Source organism: Saccoglossus kowalevskii, chromosome 14 (genome assembly GCF_978046115.1).
Source record: "Saccoglossus kowalevskii chromosome 14, keSacKowa6.1, whole genome shotgun sequence".
Classification (NCBI taxonomy): Eukaryota; Metazoa; Hemichordata; class Enteropneusta; family Harrimaniidae; genus Saccoglossus; species Saccoglossus kowalevskii.
This window is the reverse complement of record NC_140654.1, coordinates 5,030,914-5,054,122: the sequence shown is the minus strand read 5'-3', so window position 1 is coordinate 5,054,122 and position 23,209 is coordinate 5,030,914. Positions and strand designations below refer to the sequence as shown.

The 23,209-nt window shown below is 32.5% G+C and overlaps 1 protein-coding gene across 2 annotated transcripts; it reads left to right on the top strand.

The window, feature by feature from the left end:
* The first annotated feature begins 310 nt into the window (after positions 1 to 310).
* On the top strand, positions 311 to 18,961 carry LOC102808629 (uncharacterized). Of its 2 annotated transcripts, XM_085507823.1 has the most exons (5): positions 324 to 452; positions 6,242 to 6,428; positions 7,006 to 7,162; positions 7,829 to 7,958; positions 17,555 to 18,961. In XM_085507823.1, the coding sequence occupies exons 2-5, from the start codon at positions 6,317 to 6,319 to the stop codon at positions 17,684 to 17,686; spliced, it is 531 nt and encodes a 176-aa protein (XP_085363949.1). In that variant the 5' UTR covers positions 324 to 452; positions 6,242 to 6,316; the 3' UTR covers positions 17,687 to 18,961. The 2 variants fall into 2 exon arrangements, 1 of the variants encoding a protein (XP_085363949.1); XR_014931588.1 differs by lacking the exons at positions 6,242 to 6,428; positions 7,006 to 7,162; positions 7,829 to 7,958; positions 17,555 to 18,961 and adding an exon at positions 5,792 to 5,856 and having other exon boundaries at positions 311 to 452.
* The last annotated feature ends 4,248 nt before the right edge of the window (positions 18,962 to 23,209 follow it).

The following is a 23,209-nucleotide window of genomic DNA, read 5'->3' as shown; positions in this document are numbered from 1 at the left end:
TTTATTTGCTATTTTTATTACAATTTAATTGTTTTACATGTATTTGTATGGTAAAGTAACACAATGCTGATATTTTCGGTCATTTCAGTTGTACAATGAATGAGAACGAAAACAGATCTCACTACAACATAGTTACAAATCTTGACATAATTAGTGCGAGCGTTTCAACTATCCTTTCCCGACAAACTTTTCCCACTTCCTAAATTTGATGTATAACTGATGTATAACATTAATGTTATTAAAACAATACTGATTGGTACATCGATATCTACAACCACTGAAAACAAACAGAAAAAAAAAGTAGGACGAAAAATGCAATGTCGGTAAAAACAAAATTAAACGACCTTTATGAGTTGGGGGCGCTATAGCTGAAGAGGAACAAATCAGAGCATAACAAACAAGCGAACAACGCGGAAGCTGAATCATTCAAGATCCAACCCGCCACGGATCCGGTATGTTTTAAATTATTTATGACGAAAATGACGGCGTCTTTCTGAATTTGTTGTTAGATAAGTTGGCACAGATCTAGAAGCAGTACCTACACACGAATTGGTGACGTCATAAAATACATGACCTTCAATCGGGGTCGTTTCCTCGGTATATACGAATTGGTATATACAAATTACAATACAGATACTTAAGACATTACACATAAGGTAAAACAAATCACGTGACAATATAATGATAATAACGGTAATAAATCCTCCTAGCTTAACAGTTGAAGAGAACATCAGTCGGGTGACGCCGAGGGTCACGAACTGTGTTGCAAAATGGCCGTGTGGTTGAAACTGGGTCATGGCGTGACGCGTGAGGAAGACATCATTAAACACTCAAAATCACAATAAAACGGGGAAGTGGTTGCATATTACGGCGTAGCTAACATGGGAAATAAAAAAACGCCCAATACAAACGACATGGGTTCGAATCACACTAGATACACACTCACCAGAACCGAAGCAATCAGAAACCAGCAATCGTTTTGGCTTTTCCGTTCAACTCATCGGAACACTAGAGTAGTTAGAAAAATGAACACCACTTAACGACCAACGTCGTGGCGTGGTACACAAGCGTGCCATCAAAATAAAACAAAATTAGCTTGAAAAGACAGTGGGTTCGAGTCCCGCTCAGAGCTACCGTAAAAACGTAAATCAAATAAACTGAAATCTCTCAAACCGTAAACAAGTAAACAAAGAACGTCGCAAAAAATAATAAACCTCACAAAACTGCACCATACAAAACTGAATGAATAAATAATAAAATAACTAACGTCTTAAACTGGACGACGCGCAATTTGTTCAACAGTTTCCAGATTGTGACAAGAGATAAACAAGACCCAAGTCAAGGTAAGTTTTGTTAAAGTGTCGATGGCGTTCCCTATATTACGAAAACAATTCAGGCAACAGACGAATATCTTCTGTGGTGTTGTTGAATTTATACCGTGTCTGCGGAATTGTTGATTGAGGGTTCGAAGCCAGCAGTTAACGTTTTGTTAGAAAGTTTCACAATTAAATCAAATATCCAATGATACCAGTATATTTATTTCATTATTTTAACAACTTGCAATGGTGGAAGTTGGTCAAACACGAGTTCTTACACCTAAATAAGTATCAAATATTTGTCGACACATTTATTCTCTCAACCTTGTAGAGGTGGAAATTAATTAAACAACAGGTATTTACTCACAAATATAATGGTCAATATTTGTCCATACATTCATTCTGTCAATTTAAGAACTTGTAATTGTTGGAATTAATCAAATGAGAGTTGTCTACACCAAAATAAGTTTCAAATACTTGTCCATACATTTATTCTCTCAATTTAACAACTTGTAATGGTGTAAAATAATTAAACGAGAGTTGTCTACACCAAAATAAGTCTAAAATATTTGTCCGCACATTTATTCTCTCAATTTAACAACTTGTAATGGTGTAAAATAATTAAACGAGAGCTGTCTACACCAAAATAAGTCTAAAATATTTGTCCGCACATTTATTCTCTCAATTTAACAACTTGTAATGGTGTAAAATAATTAAACGAGAGCTGTCTACACCAAAATAAGTCTAAAATATTTGTCCGCACATTTATTCTCTCAATTTAACAACTTGTAATTGTGGGAATTAATCAAACGAGAGCTGTCTACACCAAAATAAGTCTAAAATATTTGTCCGCACACTTATTCTCTCAATTTAACAACTTGTAATGGTGTAAAATAATTAAACGAGAGCTGTCTACACCAAAATAAGTCTAAAATATTTGTCCATACATTTATTCTCTCAATTTAACAACTTGGAATGGTGTAAAATAATTAAACGAGAGCTGTCTACACCAAAATAAGTCTAAAATATTTGTCCATACATTTATTCTCTCAATTTAACAACTTGTAATGGTGTAAAATAATTAAACGAGAGCTGTCTACACCAAAATAAGTCTAAAATATTTGTCCGCACATTTAGTCTCTCAATTTAACAACATGTAATTGTGGGAATTAATCAAACGAGAGATGTCTACACAAAAATAAGTCTAAAATATTTGTCCGCACATTTATTCTCTCAATTTAACAACTTTTAATTGTGGGAATTAATCAAACGAGAGCTGTCTACACCAAAATAAGTCTAAAATATTTGTCTGCACACTTATTCTCTCAATTTAACAACTTGTAATGGTGTAAAACAATTAAACGAGAGCTGTCTACACCAAAATAAGTCTAAAATATTTGTCCACACATTTATTCTCTCAATTTAACAACTTGTAATGGTGTAAAATAATTAAACGAGAGCTGTCTACACCAAAATAAGTCTAAAATATTTGTCCGCACATTTATTCTTTCAATTTAACAACCTGTAATTGTGGGAATTAATCAAACGTGAGTTGTTTACATCAAACTAAGTATTAAATATTTGTTGAGACATTTATTCTCTCAATTTAACAACTTGTAATGGTGTAAAATAATTAAACGAGAGTTGTCTACACCAAAATTAATCTCAAATATTTGTCCACACATTTATTGTCACAATTTAACCACTTGTTAATAGTGGAAATTACTTAAACGCGACTTGTTTAATCAGTTGACATCAATGCAACTTACCCGCAGACAGTGCACAACAGAGTATCATTGTTGAGCAATTATAAACAGGAACGTGTCTTGGCATTAGGGTAAGGGTCGGGTCAGGTATGGGCAACGGAATTATTAACAGGAACGTGTCTTGGCATTAGGGTTAGGGTCGGGTCAGGTATGGGCAACGCAAATGGCAAACACCCAATTGGCAAGATGTACACTAACGGGTTATGGCATGCATATAGTTTACACAAGTAAAAACACAAAATTGGCAATTTTTTGGACAATTGTAACTTAATAATAGAAATATGTTGTATTTCTATATATATACACACTATATAGTCTTATCAAATGCAAACACATCCAGTCAATCCATTGTGGTCTTGTGGGTCAGTTCTCTACATAGTGACCAGGAGGACCTGGGTTCAATTCCCTTGCCTGCCCATCTTTTTTTCGCAAACACCATTTGGCAATAAAGCTAAATATGACAACAATTATTTAATTTGCATGACTACCCACATAGCTCAGTTGATTTGTACTATGTTAGCAATGTGAGCGATCGCTGGTTCGAATCCAGTATGTTTAGTTAGATTTTTGAATGCTAGTGAAGACAGTGTCCTATGAATAGGACTTAAATCCTAACTCCTGTGTGAAGACACTCGTGGTACAGTGGACAAGACAGTGCGCTGGGAACTCAAAGATCGCAAGTTCGAATCACGGATTGGACACTCCTACAAAAGACATAAAAGACGTTAAAATCATAAACAGCGGATTCAAAAACTCAAGTCAGGAAAACAGAACACAAGAATACTACCTCACATGGAAGCCAGTCGAAGTCGTCAAAGAACGAACACAGTCGAAGAACGAACACAGTTGACAGCTGTAGGTCACGTGCAACAACAGACACGAGGAGCATGGCTGCTCTCCAAATGGGTCCCTTCTTTTGTATTGACCCCCTAAGGATTGCTAATCCCCCTTTCTAACTCTTCCCCCAAAAATAATATATCGCCCCTTTTAAAATGTAATGACCCACAAATTAATGAATATTCATGAGCACAGAAACTGCTACGTCATGAATAAATTAACATAATTAAAAAAAATTTGCATAAAGTGTAGGTACTCCTTCTGGAGCTCTGCCGATAAGTTTCTTCATTGTGTGTAATTTGCTGGTGGATCTAACACGCTATCAGATGTCAATCAGGAGGACGCTGCGTTCAAATTCCACATTAACACACAGTCACTTGGGGGCTGAAAATCAATAAATACTAATTTTCAATAAAAATCATCCGCTATACGTATATAAATAAACAAGTTGTGAAACACCGCACCGAGTAAATCGACACCCTGTCGGTTTCAAATGTCGATTTCTTACCTTAAAATGCGAAACAAAAATTTTAGAGGGGATCAGGTGTTACGTTAATAACCATTGTTCATAATCGCTAACTTGGTTTTATTCAGAACTGCACAAATCCCGCGTTTTCTGATGATATCCGACGATTTCATGAACGAAAATGGCCAGAATCAAGGGGGATTCGCATTGAGTTCTGGGTAAATCAAGGAAATACTCGCTGTTACGGCACGCCTGATTGGCTGAAAATTAGTATGCGCACTTGATGTACCCAGAACTCTGTACGAATCCCCCTTGATTCTGGCTGCTGGCCATTTTCGATCATGAAATTGTCGGATATCACCAGAAAACTCGCGATTTGTGCAGTTTTGAACAAAACCAAGTTAGCGATTATGAACAATGGTTATTTTTTATCTCTTATGTATTGTATGTATTTATGTTCCTTACCATACAAAAACCCTCTGAAGGTTTTTTAGTAGTGTAATTAATAATAAAGTTATTATTATTAACATAACACCTGACCCCCTCTGCACTTTTTGTTTTGCATTTTAAGGTAAGAAATCGACATTTGAAACCGACAGGGTGTCGATTTACTAGGTGCCGTGTTTCACAACTTGTTTATTTATATATGTATAGCAGATGATTTTTTTTTTGAAAATTAGTATTTATTGATTTTCAGCCCCCAAGTGACTGTGCATTAACAGAAATAAAATGACAATTCAGAAGTGCATAAATTATAACACTAGAAAACTACCCGACCAAACGTGAAGAATTAAGCAGATTTCGATTAGACAACCATTATGCGAAAATTGAAACGGGTAGACTCGAAAAAAAAAAAAAATAGAAATTTCACCATATGTACTTCTTTAAAACAACAAACAGATATTGGACTACTATCTAAACTCACATGCTGAATATTGAATATGGATGCCATCAGATGCCAAAAATTGAATTAGACCAGAGAAAGCATACAAAATGCAATGAAATTTAAGATGAGATACATTTTAACACTTTATGCAGACTATTCACTAAACCGAGAAATACATTGTATTAATTTTTCCCAAAATCAAAGTACCAGTTCAAACACCTCAATAAAATTCAAAAGTTTATTCATTAGTAAACACAAACAAAAAACTATTACTAATGAAACTAATTGACTATATTAAAACAGCAATAACAATTCTATTTTTTTTCCATTATTTCCATTATTAAACTTTAGTTTAACAAACATAATTTATACCCTTATTACACTTTTTAACTAAATTAGAAATGTATTGTTTCTTTTCGGTAGTAATAAATAAGTACACATAAAATTTGAACACAAGCTGTACTTACTTTATATATACTTATATATATATACTTTAGTAACATTAATGCTAATCTCATAGACCCATGTCCGGTGTGTAGTACTTACTTGATGGTGGCTTGCAGCGACCCAACACGCAAAAAGAAACGTTAACAAGAGCAAAATAAAAGTAGGGTAAGGTCAGTTGCAGCTAGCTGTGGTACTGCAGCTTATTTCTTCAGCTTCAGTGTTGTGAATAAATATAATATTTGCAAGTTAAAGTTTGAAACAAGTTTGATCAGAGTTGGTTTGTGCGTTCTTCTGTCATGTAGCATGTGGAAAGACTTCATAATATTTTTGCTGATGATATTTTAAACATATATGACTTCATTAAAAACTGTAAAAAAAAATGCTTTATTTTATTTGTAACGCATACGTCTATAGTCAAAATACGTTATATTCAGTATATAACAAATTGTTATTTTTGATTTATTTGTGATTCTATTGGAAATAACTTAAACCATGCTAAAAAACATTTCTATTTTTCAAACAGATATTCTGTAGTGCAATGCATTGTGGGTATAATCAATAACCCACCACAGCTGATGAAAGTTTGTTTTCAAGAAAAATGTGGAAGTTAGAATTGTGGGTAACATTTGAATCTGATAATGAAGATGAACATATGGATGATGATGGAGCAACAAGAGATAATCACCATGGTGATGATGAACCTGTGTCAGGTACTATTTATAATAGCATTAGAGTTATAATTTTAACTTTGATGAATCATAAATGAAGAAAAAGGTATACGAGGGGACAATGTTTGTTCTTGCTGTTTTTGTCATCTACATCTCTGGTGTAAACTCAAACAGTTAAAAATGTTAAAAATATTTTGAAACAAACAATGAAATCAGTTATTCTGCTCTTACAATATTCAGAGCAATCCCAATGTCAAAATATCATTGGTTTTCTCTGTAATTAGATCTGTTGATTGCAGTAACCTGATGTTATTTTCATTATGTAGTATAAATCATTTGTGTTGCCAAAAATTGACCAGTACTTTTCCCGCCAAAATGCTGGCCAGGATTTTTCTCCTTAACTTTTGCTGAGATATATTGCTGTACCCTTTAGAAACTTTGTACAATTCATGTTATATTAATCTACATTGAGATTAACACAGTACATGTAGTATTAATTGAAGAATGTGAATATTAATTACATTTTTTATGAACTTTTCGAGATCAAAAAAAAAATACAGTAACTGTTTTGAAGAAATCATGAGAAATTTCCACTTTACAAATTAAATTATGATGGCAGGCTTAATGGAGAGTAATCTGAAGCCTTCACCTCACATGTATGCCCAACAAGTGACAATGCAAGAATATGAAAAACAGTGTAAAGACTACACAAAACAGTCACTACAAGAGTTATTACAGAGTGAAGAGTATCAACGAAGATATAATACATGTTCCAGGTCAGTAATTGTAGATGATATAACACATGTTCCAGGTCAGTAATTGTAGATGATATATAATACATGTTCCAGGTCAGTAATTGTAGATGATATATAATACATGCATTGATTATTTTTATCACCAATCAAATCACTGAACACAATGAATATTGATATTCCCTTTGAGCCTTCAGAACTTTAATTTATGTGGTACCCATTAGATACTGAAATTCATGTTCTACAGTGACTTGATGCTGCATTAGCCATCTAGCCATGTGTCTGTCTGTCCTTGAATAACTTCTCCTAAAACTCTGAACTGTGTTGGTATGTAGCTGGCTTGGGGGATTGGGAAACAGAATGAATTGAAATTTGATGAGGGTAGCATTTAATTTTGTTTTCAATTGGCCAGTTTAAACTAAATATGATTAAAAGACTTTCTAAATTGTGTTTAAATAGATACTCTATGACTTATTAGAAGATACCTTACTGGAATGATCTGAATTCTGATTGGTTACTGATCTAACTAGAACTAAACACAATTTTATAGTCATTTGGTTTGATGTAATTTGAGACAATGAACACTGTTATGTTTAGCGAAATGATGAACTAATTACACCACACCACAGTATTCTAGACGAATAAATGAAATTATATTATTATATTTTGCCTGAAACTGTTAAATTTCAGTTGCAATGCATGCTGGTACAATGGTCACATGACACCAGGTTGCTCAGAGTGTGGTGGATATGCTATAAATAGATCCTGTGCGATATGTCATGGTAAATGTGTACAGATATGGACTAGAGATACAGATATGGTAAGTGTATACTGCCCCCTAGAGGCAATGTATTGATTGTAGAATCTGATCGCCCTCTAGTGGCAGTATTTAGATTTGCCAAAATTAATCGAACACTGATAAGGGTAAAATAATAAAGAAATTAAACAAGTCAAAATAAATACACATAAAAAAAATAAACAATAATATTAAATTACTACTGCTAATAATAATAACTATTGCAACTTTAGAAAAACATGTTATTATCAATATACAGGTATAGCAACAAAGAATAAAATAAAATGAAAATAATTGTGGATAAGACTACATATGTTTTTCATTTCTAGCTAGAAAAAAATTTTGTATGAATTTTTCTACAGATTTGATAATACGTTTATCTGTGCTTTGCAATAAATGAATGGATTTTTGGAGATTGGTTCATATTTCACTGGGTTATATATGGGGATTTTATTTCTTAAAGTGAGCAATGATCACTAATTTGGTATTCTGAAGGTGTTTTTGGATTAGTATGCCTTCCTTTTCCAATTATTTATTTGATTCAGTATGGTTAAATATTGTATTTTGTTTTAAATGAAGCATCTTTGTCTTCCATCATACATGAAAACATTTTAATAAATTAAACTTGATTTGAAATATTGTTAATTATACTGCAAACATGTTGTCATGGTGACAAGTTGGTTTAAACTATGAAAGGCTATTGCTATAGATCATTCATAGAGAGAATATTAGCTGAACATTAACCCTTTAAGTGCCCTATATTTATCCTACCTAAAGTTTGGTGCAAATATTTTCACATTTTATTAAATTCTCATTTGGGAGAAAACTATTTTGTATAAGGTTAAATCCATTAGGCGTTTTGACCATGTTATTTTTTATAACATGATCTTTTAACGTTATTTTGGTAAACTCATGTAAATAATATGTCTGAGTTTCACTAAATAAGCTCCAGATCATAGTGCTGGCTTATTTGATTGCTGTTGCCATGGTTTTGAAATATTTACTCCATCCTTAGCAGCTGGATCATGTGTCTAAGGTCAATGGATGTCATAAACTCATGTATTCCATGTGGGTCCCATACTATCCATAGTAACATATACACATTCTTGTTTATGTATAACACTTAAATGCACATTGCCAGTGTTTGAAATTACTGCCCATCTGTATGCCCAAAACAGGTAACTTTCAAGTCAGGTTAAAAATTAAAACTTGCATGCCCAGTGGTCTGTTAACAATTTTTCCTGGTCTGCTTCAATAAAAATGATATTTATTGATGAAGTTGGATGCCATTTACCTCTTATGGCTGATACACAGATTGTGCAACAAAAAATGCAACAATTAAAAATGGAAATAAATTATTTGTTTTGTGCATTTTTTGTGTTGCTTACTTGGAATGGGAACAGACGTATTTTAAATGCAGGGCTGATAAGCAACACAACATATAATACATGCAACACTGAAAAATCTGGATGGTCTACCCTCGTTTAAAAGGTTACAAACTCGTCTCTCTAATGGACAAGGGATTACACAACTGTTATTTAAAAAGCTTGCAAGACACGAGTAACATTTGAAAAAGAAATCAATCATGATTTGGGGAATGCTTCAAGGAATGACTGCATATACAGATCAAAAATGTATGGCACTTAACGGCTTAAGACGAGGTGCAATAAAAGTTCAGACGCTGATGATTTCATCTAGGTCTCAATGGAAATGGAAAAATAAATATTTTAGATCTTATCAAGATATCTCTCATGCAAAGAAAACTGTTTATCTTAAGATTTTGTACTAATATATTTATTAACATTAATAACATGTACAACTGAGATGTCCACTTCCTTGTAATGCTCAGACAGTGAAATGGGACTTGAATGTATACTGTCCTCTTGTGTTGAAGTATGTTGTCATGGTGACAAGTAGATTTCAAACAAATATGAAAGACTGCCCTCTATAGATAATTTGAAGAAAGAAATGCAATTTTCTTGAAATGTCATGTAAATCATGTTACAGATATTTTTCATTAAATTTCAACTAACTTTTATCAAAATATTACTGTAGAGAGAAAAACGATGACATTTATTGATATTTTACATGGTTGCATGGAATTTACAATTAAAAACCAGTGAATAATTAAATGTGTTTACAGTATGTTCATATGCTAGCTAAGAAGAACCATTGCCATTGTATCTAGCTATTTAAAATAGTTACTTAGAGCCACATTTACCAAATATTGCCTAATATACATGTATATCAGATTCTTTAAAATTGGGGTTTGTGGTTACCATTTCACCTGGTTTTAAATTAGCATATTTAGCCAACAACAAAATAAGTGAGTGTAAAACTTGTAATTTAAACCCTATATACAGTATATTACTAGATTCAAGTTTTGCAGAATCAAAATTACAAATTGATCATGTATATTAAAGTAGAGCATGTCAGATTATATAACCTGTTCATGCTTGATATTAGAAATCAATCTATTCAATTCATGGTCAGGTGAGGAAAGTAATCTGAGCTAGTGATACTGCTCTCGGCGTATTGTTGTATGATAGTTGCGTAGTCCTTCAACTGAATGCTTCAAAATGGCAGCTGCTTGCTTAGCAATTTTTGCTTTTATCAAAAAACATCAATATTTCCTATATTAATGGCTGTTCTAGCTAGTAACACATTTCTTAACAGGAATTCTGCGTAATTTTTCTTAACATACTGAGTTACATGACTAGGTTTATAAAAAACAAGAAATTTGAATTTCTGGCCTAATAGTTGAGTATAATAAACAGTCTAGATTCAGTTCAATATTGTATTCAAATGATCTTCATTGTCACAATTTTCAATTCAAAATGGCCGCCAGAATATAAAGTATTTGTGTACTATAAAAGAAATATTCACTGGGTTTTGATGTTTGCAGGGATATTTCACTACTTTTAAATTCTTTACTTTTTTCTATTGTTTTTGTTGAGTTTTAATTTATCACGTTTAGATATCAAAGCAAAAAAAACAAAACCAAGAAATAATTATAATTTCTGCTGCTTTAAAAAACACTTGTTTCTATAGATACATGTAGTGGTATTTTTAATAATTGCTCAAGATAATTATTTTTGGCGAGTATTCATTTTGCGTTCAATGAGTATTTATTGATGACTTTTTAGAATTAGGTTTTTTTAATTGTGTACTTAATATGACATTGTACAATGTGAGTGAGTGGAAAACATGTTTTGTATCATCAAATCTACTAGGCATGCCACAAATATACAAGACTATTTTGATACTGTAAGTAGACTATTATGTGTGAGGTGGGTGGAGGTAGCAGGAACGATGTTTTTTTTTGGCGGGGATGGGGAGTCGGTCATGTCTGAAATATGAATAGCATTGTATAGCCCAACCAGATAAATTGATGGAAGAGGCATGATTTGGTTTTTTTAGTCCACATAATATAGAGCCCTAATTACATACATGTATATGGTAGCAAATGAACATGCTTATAATAAAATGTTCAGGCTGCATGTGTGCAAGCCAGAAATTCAAACTCCAACAATGCATACATTTACATACTATTAGCATAAATTTACATATTATTAAGTCATGGTCATGTCATGATGACATGTCACTGTGTTTTCTTATCACATCAATTTGGTTCAGTAATATTTGGATTGAAAATGTAAAAAACACAAAGATGAAAAACATGTCCCTTTTAATTCATAATTCTAAAACGTTGATATGACCAAATTACATTGACACCTGTACTATTTTGCTGTTAAGTAGAGATAATACAGCACTGTTTGGTGCATTCATAAATACATAATTTCATTATGAGCTAAAAAATAAAAAAAAATGCAATTACGGTAATGACAAAAATATTGCCTAGCGTAGTTCATTTTCAAATCATGTTCATCTGCTAGCTGTCAGGGTCAGATTGTCAATTCATTTTGATGTGTTGTTTTTAAAAGCCGCTTTATTAAAAATTTCACACCGGCACTGTCAATGCTTCATCCCTATAGCAAGTGCATTTTTGTCACTCTAATCAAAAAAACAATTTACAGAATATTTTGAGTAATTTCATTATTTATCAATCAGTGTATGGCTTACTATGCCTAAAAAAATTACTCATTTTTTGGTCAATTTATTCAAGCTTGGTACAGAGGCATTGTATTGTTTCACAAAGATGGAATTTGAATAATGTGATGATCCAACCCAAGATGGTCAACTGCCAAACATTTATTTATGAAAATCTGAATTTTTTGTCTTTCATACACAATTATGGTTTTATCTCATATTTACACTGAGCTGTGAGGTCAAAACTTGTTACAAAGATGATTGTATTCATAAATGAATGTTTATCTGTGTCATAGTCTAATCTGAAATGGCCAACTGCCAGCCATTTTGTCAATACAATAGCTTGTAGTTTATGGTTACTGTGGGAGCATATACACGCTTGCTATATAAATTTAGCCCTTTATATCTATCCTGCTTTCTTATTCCATTCTAATTCCGACCAACTCCTGCCCATTTTGTTTTGTTTTCTCAGATACACTTGTACCAATTTTCATCAAAGCTGGTAAAAAGACCAGATATAATGTTATGTACACATATGCATGTCAATTTGTTTTTCACTTTGTTGAATTTTAACCAACTACCAGCCATTATTGTCCAAAAAATCTAAACATTTCATCAACTGTTTTGACTGGTGGTCATGTGGTTTTACATGACATAAGCAACCAAAAAGATAAGTCAAAATGGTATACTAGTATAACTCTGTATAATGCAAAACATTACTTCTTTTCTTGAGACTGAAATCCAGGTCATTTTAATTAACCCCTGTCAGTATGACAGTTGATCTTTTTTGCACTAGTCTACATACATAATAAAAAGACAGAGACCTAAAATCAATTCCAAAATTATTGACAATAAAGTCACATACAATCCCTGCAACACTGTCATTATTGTGCATCTTGTCAGGCTCGTGAAATCATTTTGAATGTACAACAATCAACAGAGATCTGAAATCATATTCAATTTGCATATTCAAACCCAGGAACAATGAAACCACAATTGTTTACACACAGTCGCACAGATCAGTACCCAAAACCATGTAATGGCTGTCCCGCCAAAAATATTGAAGTGTGAGCCACACACAGTAAGTGGCCTTTAAAACAAGTCATATGACTATTTTGATACTGCATAATACATCAGACTGCTGGCAATAGACTTCATTTGAATACTGAATAAGCCATGTCTTTAGTCATTGTAAGTAACTATATGAAAATAGTTTATAGTCATTTTATTTTATGACTCAAATTGGCTGAATGGCAGCTATGTTGATTTTATTTTTAAGTCATCTTTTGACCAATTTTTTTTGGGGGCATCTTCACCAGCCTTGGTTTGTTTATTTGTCCATCATTTCACCATTAAACCATGGAAGGAATCCCACTATAAACCTGTTTATGCTCTGGTGTGTTTCCATGGTAAATGAAACAAAAAGTCATGTATTTTTGTCAATTAGTTATGAAGTGATATAAGATGGCTATTAAAGTCTATTGATTCAAATTTGAAATTGCTGTGGGTTGCTGATTGGTGGATCTAGCTCCTTGGCACACCCAATCAAATCATTCAATTTAACTGAGGTTAAATTTTCTTAACATGATCACACATGGGTTCGTAGGGATGGCTGGGATGGCTTCAGTGGTACCGTGTAAATCAGATGATGACCAACTGGCAGCCATTTTGTTTTATATTTCAATTCTCCTCCCCTTTGCTGACACACTAAACCATTTTCTAAAGTTTGTCACAAAAAGCAACTCATTACAGTTTCATGTCCATGCCAATGTTATGTGTTTCATTGGAATTTTTTTGTCATTATTACTCTTTCCTTTGTTTTCTCAAATGCATCCAATACAGACGGAAACTCAAGTTCGTCCTTGACATTGGTATACATATGAGCTTGGGATATGACCTAAATTTCACACAAAACCTGAGAACGAAGAAATAGATACCCAGTCATAAATAATAATCATATTTAACATTACTAGATCATTGCAAGAATGATTTAGCAAATATGGTACATTAAACAATGTTTCTGAAATAAATCTCAGTCTTTGAATATTTCACACTTGGAAATCTGCTGAATATATAATAGTGTTCATGTTTTATTCATTTGATGCACGGATATTGCCACTTGAGCAAAGATGAGAGTAACCATAGCAATATCCTGCACACGCATTTGTGACAATCTTTCAAAATGAGGTCTCAGTTCTCAGTTGAGATGAAATTTTTGATTATTTCAATGATGGGAGTCTTAGTTATCGGTAAAGTCAGTCAGTAGTGAAGTACTAAACCAATAACAGATGACTTCATCTGTTCTGCATAAAACCAATAACATATGACTTCATCACTTCTGCATAAAACCAATAACAGATGAGTTATCGTGTTTGATGAAACAAATGCATTAGATGATTTCTGACCTCAAGAAAATAAAAACACATCAAATTTTAAAGTATCTGCCAGTTGCTTAGCAACCTATTAAATGCATGATAAGATCAAATGATGTCATGTTTCTAATGACACAATTTGAATAAAAACAATATTTTACTTACTGGTAATGTCCTAACTAATTTGTGTCAAACAAATTAAGGCTGTGAAAAAAGGAAAAAGTACTTCATGAGTCTCTACAGTGTTTTATGATTGCTTGCTTTGTTTCATCAACTAACCCTCATATATTGGCATTCTGTCATTTTTCTACTCTAATCAAGGTTTAACTTTTTCACCACCAGACTTCCGTGTCCAAATTTGTCTGCACATTTTTCTTATATTCTCCAATATTTTTGGAAATGAATACTAATTTTGGAGCCAATAGACAAAATCTGTTTCAATTTTCAGTTTTTACTCAAAAAAGTTTTTTTTTTTGTCCCAATCTTCTGAAGACAAGCCATGCATGGCACAGTCCCTGTTAGTTACCGAATTTAAGATATATAGTTTTGTTTAATATAGCTGTAATATAAACATGTCAGGAATATGATTATGATGATTGTTTAACATTTAAATGATTGACATTTGTATCTGATCGTTAAACAGTAATGAGAGATATTGCTCTGGAACAGCATTTATAATTAAAACAAAATCAGCTATTTTGAATACATGTATAATGAATATATAAAATTTGAACATAGTCTGTCAAAGCATGTCAGAGATATTGCTCTAGAAGCCCATTCATTAAAACAAAATGGCCACTAGTCAGCCATTCTGAATTCGATCTAAAAAATAAAATATTGTGCATCAGGAACCTGTAATGCCTAATGTATGTACCATGTTTGAACGAAATCCATCCAGAAATGCCAGAAATGCTTGATATTTGATGATTTTTTAGCACAAAAATGGCCACCATTTGGCCTTTTTTAATAGGATCGTCAAACCAATATATCTGTATATCTATGACATGATGTATATTGAATATTTAAAATTTGGTTTGATTGAAAAAGTAAAAAGCCTGACATCATAACCAAATTAGGTGGCATGGTAAACCATTGATACAACCTTGATTAAATTCTCTGAAAAACAATACCACTATTGTTGTGAATTATTTATCAAGCTGTGGATAATTTCAGAAATGTATTCCTATTAATTCTAATTTACACATATAATATAATCAACACATACATTTGGGTTTGTGGGCATGGATTGGTGATTTCTAAAAGTCCACAGACTCTATTTTTGACACCTTATCATGATGATTGATCAGCAAGAATGTTAAAGGATCAAAGGTTTTGTGTTAATTGACACATATGTCTATCTGAGGTTATCCGCTGTGATCTCTATACCTGCTGGCAAAATGCATTCACTCTATTGATACTAATTGCCCTCTCGGCACATGGTCTGATCACATCGCTATGTATATAAAATCGCTTGCCTGATTATAAGATGTTGAAAAGACGAATATATAGACATCCCAGTGTGCTTCGGTCATCATTGTTTGGTCACATCCTTGCATGCATATAAGTGAAGTATTTAGCCATTTATTCTATTTATTGGGATATGCAGTATTTCTTGAAGGCTCATACAAATATGACTTATCATTGATTCACGGAAGGATGCTATTTGCATACAAATATGCAGCAATGTATAGTGATTGTGCAAATTAGAAAGTAATGCAAATATTCGTATTGAAGTTTCACCTGTAGTTTCAATCTCATTTTATTTACTGGTTATTTTACTTTTCAGTGAATATAATTCCCAGGAAGAGTGATTGTCAGCACATGTATGCTGTCTTCGATTAATTTTAATGAACTCCACCAATTAAATTAACTTTCTAATCATACATTATAGTTGTACCATTTATAGAAGTGATTGATGATACCAGTAGTTTACATCTAAACCAATGATGGAACTCTTCAGCATACTGATACTTCTTTTCAATGTAATGAATACCTACATTGTATCTTGCCTACAGTTCCCGGTATCTAATAGTTATGTGTCATATATATCTCCGGTTGGATACAAATCAAGTGCAGCACTGGTCTTGTCCCTTTTTGGCAAAACACACACCTCATATTTGAACATTTATATAGAGGTATTGTATATCAAAATATATATGTTGATATTTGATAGGAATTGTAGTTATAACTATTATGACTGTATCCTAAAAAATTTTGAAAGTGTGACAGGGCCTTCAGAATGATTCAAAATATCCAGCTTTGTGGTATTCTACTTCTGATGCCAACAAGGAATATCCAAAACTCAATCTTCTTTTTCTTCTGACTTGCAGTAGAAGCCTACTCATAAATAAGGATTTATTCTCTTACCAATTAATTGTACTCACAGGCAAAAGAAGGATATGACAAAATAGTTGGGAGTCACCAACATAATGTTCGAGAAAATAATAGTAGAGAGTGGCCATTTAAATAAACGTTTACAATTCAAATACAATTTAGTGCAAATTACCCTGAGAAAGATGCATGTTTGTGGTATACATATCAGACACTTCAGACAGTTTTAAAGTAACCCTTCCTGCAAATATTTAATGATTCAACCCTTAATTAATCACTAAATATAATTATTATGTATATCACGGAAATCAAGCAAATTGGATTGTTGAGGCAACACTGTTCATTAACATGCCATTTATTGATCAAATTTAGACCGCAGTTAACATGGGGAAATTTAATAGTAAATACTATAATTAAGTTACTTTAAACTTTGCAATTATGTGCTGCAATATACAGTATATGGTTTGTGATGATGCTTGCAAAGTGAGTGAAATTGCACGAGTTGATAGGTGTTGTCACTGCTATGATTGTGTATTATACATCTAATAATCATTTCACACAACACCATATTGTCTGAATATCTTAGAATTGCAACAGCAAACTATTTGATTATTTTTATCAGATTATTCTGAAAATGCCCATCATTGTTCATGGTTCCTTTACTTTATGTATGGTGTCTAAATAATATTAATCTTGATAATCATTGTGATTTGTTTTAGAGATATGAATTGAACACATCTGATATATAATGATAAAAAAATGATACAATTCAAAACCACAAAGATTTGATTTATAAGATTTATTGGCAAACATCTAGTGATTGATTATTCTATAATTGTCTTCATCTTTTTCTCCATTTACTCCCAGTCTCACTCTATGAAATCAGCTCATTGGAATGGTAAGTGTGGGCTTTCAGAGACTGAACAACATGCATTTATTTTACATAGCTTAGTTGATGCCAATGAAGAAACCTTAAATGAAAGCATGGAAGATCTGTGATCTACTTTTTACAAAGATTCTGACATTAGTGGTAGAAGAAATATGAAATTATATGTACAATAAAAATCACAGATCTGAAGTAAAAAATACAGCATATACTGAAGGAAATAAATACTATTGTTGCATTGTTTTACGAGGCAAATAAATGCTACCAGTACAGTATTGGAAAAAAATAATACCGCATGACGTGGACATTATTACATCACAAGTAATTGAGTAAATACATGCTATTGGTTTCTTGTATGTGTGGGTAGATTTAACAAAATTTTACCCAATTCAATACACGCTATATTCTGTATTTCAGGTGGCTTATTTTCGTAACCTTTAACAATTTAAAAATTTAACACATTACATTTTACTTTTATACTTAACATTATAATATTTTCTCTTTCTTTATTATTTCATTATTATTATTATACTTTGTTATACTTTTATTGCTACTGTACTGATAGAAATACTGTATTTTTAAGATGCAAAAAATATTATTATTATTTATTTCTGTTTATTGATATCTAATGATTCAGTGATGTTTATATTCTAGGATATTTATATTTTTGGCACAACCATGTTTATTTATGTTAACAGTATCCACAGCTTGCTGTGAAACAATGTAAATATAATAATAAGGTTTTACTGTGTCTGCTGAGTTTTGTGATTATACAATTAATATTTAATGACACATTTAAATTATTTTAACTATAATGAACACAGTGGCACAGGAGTGTATATTCTTATTAACTTCCCTATACATGTATGCCTCTATTTGCGTATATAGCTTATATAATATAACAAAATCCCTCTAAGGACTCCAAAAGACGATTCCAAATAAACATGAGTCTATGGTGTCTGGATATACATATGCAAGTACATTCACTGACGTCACAAACGAGATGCAGAGTATATTTCTGCACACATTAAAGGCCAAGTAATTTCATGGTAAGAACGACTTTCCCTGGGAACATCATGCAGATGAAAACTCCTGATATAAATTACTGGTACATTACAAACACTCAAAACTGGGTTTGATTTCACGATCACGGCTAATGCACATCTCCACTGCAGGCAGACACACAGAAATTAGTTATTGCATATGTGATTAGCTAATTATATAAATTAACTAATTATTACAACTTCACGTTTGTTCTGATTATTCATTGTAGTACAGTTTTAATTTTCAAACAGATTTCAGTTCATAAATAGCTGATATGTATGTATATTTTTTTTATTATGTGGATTTTAATTTTGTGAATTAAAATACATTGCGACTAAATCAAAGTTGTTCAGTAAAACTGTTATAATAAAATACCTGATGCATGCTGTGTTGAGGACTCATTTTGCAACAGTTCTTATTTTGAAGAGAACTAAAAAAAACCTCTTAAGCCAGATGTTTCTAAAATTCTCAGGCTAATAATGTTATTATTTTGGCTTCAGACGAACAATAATCAAAGATGAAACTATCTGTGACCCACTGCTTCAAACTGAACACAAAATTACGTGATATGATCTCGTTTTTAAAGTATATGCACATTAAGTGGCTCATTTGCATAATACTTTCTGGTTACATGAGGGAGAAGTGTACTCACGAATGAAGATGGCCAGAATTTATACATTTAGCAGTACGTTGTACCCCTGCTCATTACAAGGATGTAGACTTTTAACAAGTTTGAAGTTGCATGGAAGCTAATAAATGGCAACCATTTTATCAGTGTTGGAACGATTTTATTATGGTTGACAGGGATATGATGCCACGAGGAAGTATACCAGATACGCGTCACCATAGTCTCGACTAACTGATACACTAGAATATCATGTACTACTTATCCGTCTAGACTTTGCACGTATATGTACCACCAGAAAGTGACAGGTTGTGTGCTCATATGAAGTCTTAAATAAGGTATATTGAATGTAATCTAAGTTTGTAATTTGATTAATATTATCAGACAGAGGTCCTGCCCACCCCATTAAACAATTATTTCTGATAAAGTAAATCAATTAGTACGAATGTACGATACGATATTGCTAATAAGATTACCATATAATTATCAAGTGTAACGTGTCCTAATTCTATGATACCAACCTAATTAACTCCATCTCCCATTATTAAGAAATGCAAATCACAAAGAAAGAACAGTGAAGCGATATTTACAAGATGGTACATTTTGATGCATAATAATTCCACTATAAGTCAAGTTCAGTTTATCGGGAAGATGTATAGTAAATGTAGCTTCTCGAACAGTTTGTTTGTCGCTGTCTTTCTGAACACGTTGGCGTATACTCCCAGTAACTCTGAGTGACCCGGATGTTCGTCCCTGCAATTCTTTGATTTAACAACGATTGAAAGATGTAGGTTTGAACTTACCTGCTTTGTCAAGAAAGTGAATTCATCACGACCAATCATACTTGTTGACTATAAGGAGGAAATTCTGCAACAGATTAACCATATAAGTATTCTAAGGTATTTAGCAGAGTTTGGGTGTATATTTTACAACGTAATGTTGGCATCTCAGTGAGAACTAATTGTGCTCTTTGGTCGTAATTAAAGTACAAAGAAATAAACATTTTAATTTCACATTCAGATATGCAGAACTGTCCATTGATGACCCTAAATTTAATGATTATATTCAACTGGTCAATCCAGGTGAGCTTATTAATCAATCTGTGTATTACATTTGACGGTAAGGGTCAATCTTCTACCAGACAATATGACAAACTAGATGCAATTCAATATAATCTTCATCAATTTTCTATTATTTACCGCAATATCTTCTACCTACTGGGTAGCAGCTCATACGCTATTATGTTATGGCCTGTAGTACATATGCAAACATTTTTAAAGAGATATTGTTTCCATTTGTCCAAATTACTAAACCAGGGTTTGTAGAGAATGTTTTAAGCATGCTTCCATATGAAATATTTACTGAACCATACAACGCTATTAGTGACAAGATATTATGTGTATGGTAGTGTATAGTTAGGTTATTTCTGTGTAGACACAGAGAGCCATTTTCGGTTTAAAAAAATTGAACCAAATAATAAACATATTCATTGATATTTGTTGATATACAATGAGCTTAAATGTGTGATTAAATGATGATCTCACATGACACTAATGTCACTTGTCAGATATAGACCTTACCGAAACCATAATAAGAATATATATGAATATATGGCGGTTGCACCACGTGGAGCAGAATGTGCCCACTTGTTTCGAGACAACTTATTCATATCAGAGGTCAATGTATCTTTTTTTTAATTATTTGTCTAATGTATATTCTGTGATGTCTTTGTCAGTTGTATATTTTTCTGCAGTGGATTGTTTGCCAGTCATTTGTATTCGTGGACATGTAAATTCTTCGAAAGTGTTGTTATTTTACATGTAAATTAGTGCTCAACACTCGTACACATCTGCCTTAAATCTGACACTGTCTAATCATAAATGCTGTTCCCATAACACAAGGTGCTTTCCCAAAATATATGATGCATTTAATGCTTATTCGCCAAAATATGTCCATAAGTATTTATTACAATTATTCTATATTCAGTATATCCAAGCTGCTGCATTTAACCACCAAATTTGTCAAATCTTAAATGCTCAATGAAATGAAACAATTCAGTCAGTTGAAAATGCACGATATATATATTTTCTAACACGGTATGCTGTCAGTTAATTTGCTGACAGTACGATATGGAAGAGAGCATTGTTGTGGCATGTAATTTAGTCTACAATAGATAACTAATTAAGGTCTATATATTCATATAGTTTAATCCTAGTAACGCTGTCCAGTCACCTCGTTTTAAACCCACCAAGACTTTCTGTTTATTATTCTTTACAGGAAGGTCAGACTAAGCTGTCTTACATGTTTAATGTTCTCCAATAAAATGCACTGATATCCATTTGATTCGTTGCTAACTCAAAATTACACGTTAATATTTAAAATTGTCATTCTTATACACCGGTCAAGTGATTGATAGCACGAGTAGCCAATTAGCGAGCATATACCAGCTTGCGATTTGTTGCATTAATGGCCAAAAATTCCACTGCAAACTAGACGCAGCTGGTGGTTTTATTTTAACCAATGAAGTCTTAAGGCATTTGTGGTCCTGGCTTCTAACTGGCCAGTGTCAACAGATGATGGAATTGGAGATGATTTGTATATGGGGAAATTATGTTGATCTGCTCATATACTTCGAATTAGATTAAAACGTTTAGGGTCTATGTATCTCTAACACCATGGACATCGGTAGTTGTTTCGGTCTATAAAAAGATGGCGTTTAGGATTGTTGTTATGGATTGTTGGTGAATCATTGTTATTGTATTCACCACACAAACATGTTATGGATTGTTGGTAAATCATTGTCATTATATTCACCACACAAACATGTTATGGATTGTTGGCGAATCATTGTTATTGTATTCACCACACAAACATGTTATGGATTGTTGGTAAATCATTGTTATTGTATTCACCACACAAACATGTTATGGATTGTTGGTGAATCATTGTTATTATATTCACCACACAAACATGTTATGGATTGTTGGTGAATCATTGTTATTGTATTCACCACACAAACATGTTATGGATTGTTGGTAAATCATTGTTATTGTATTCACCACACAAACATGTTATGGATTGTTGGTGAATCATTGTTATTGTATTCACCACACGAACATGTTATGGATTGTTGGTGAATCATTGTTATTGTATTCACCACACAAAAATGTTATGGATTGTTGGTGAATCATTGTTATTGTATTCACCACACAAACATGTTATGGATTGTTGGTGAATCATTGTTATTGTATTCACCACACAAAAATGTTATGGATTGTTGGTGAATCATTGTTATTGTATTCACCACACAAACATGTTATGGATTGTTGGTGAATCATTGTTATTGTATTCACCACACAAAAATGTTATGGATTGTTGGTGAATCATTGTTATTGTATTCACCACACAAACATGTTATGGATTGTTGGTGAATCATTGTTATTGTATTCACCACACAAACATGTTATGGATTGTTGGTGAATCATTGTTATTGTATTCACCACACAAACATGTTATGGATTGTTGGTGAATCATTGTTATTGTATTCACCACACAAACATGTTATGGATTGTTGGTGAATCATTGTTATTGTATTCACCACACGAACATGTTATGGATTGTTGGTGAATCATTGTTATTGTATTCACCACACGAACATGTTATGGATTGTTGGTGAATCATTGTTATTGTATTCACCACACAAACATGTTATGGATTGTTGGTGAATCATTGTTATTGTATTCACCACACGAACATGTTATGGATTGTTGGTGAATCATTGTTATTGTATTCACCACACGAACATGTTATGGATTGTTGGTAAATCATTGTTATTGTATTCACCACACAAACATGTTATGGATTGTTGGTGAATCATTGTTATTGTATTCACCACACGAACATGTTATGGATTGTTGGTAAATCATTGTTATTGTATTCACCACACGAACATGTTATGGATTGTTGG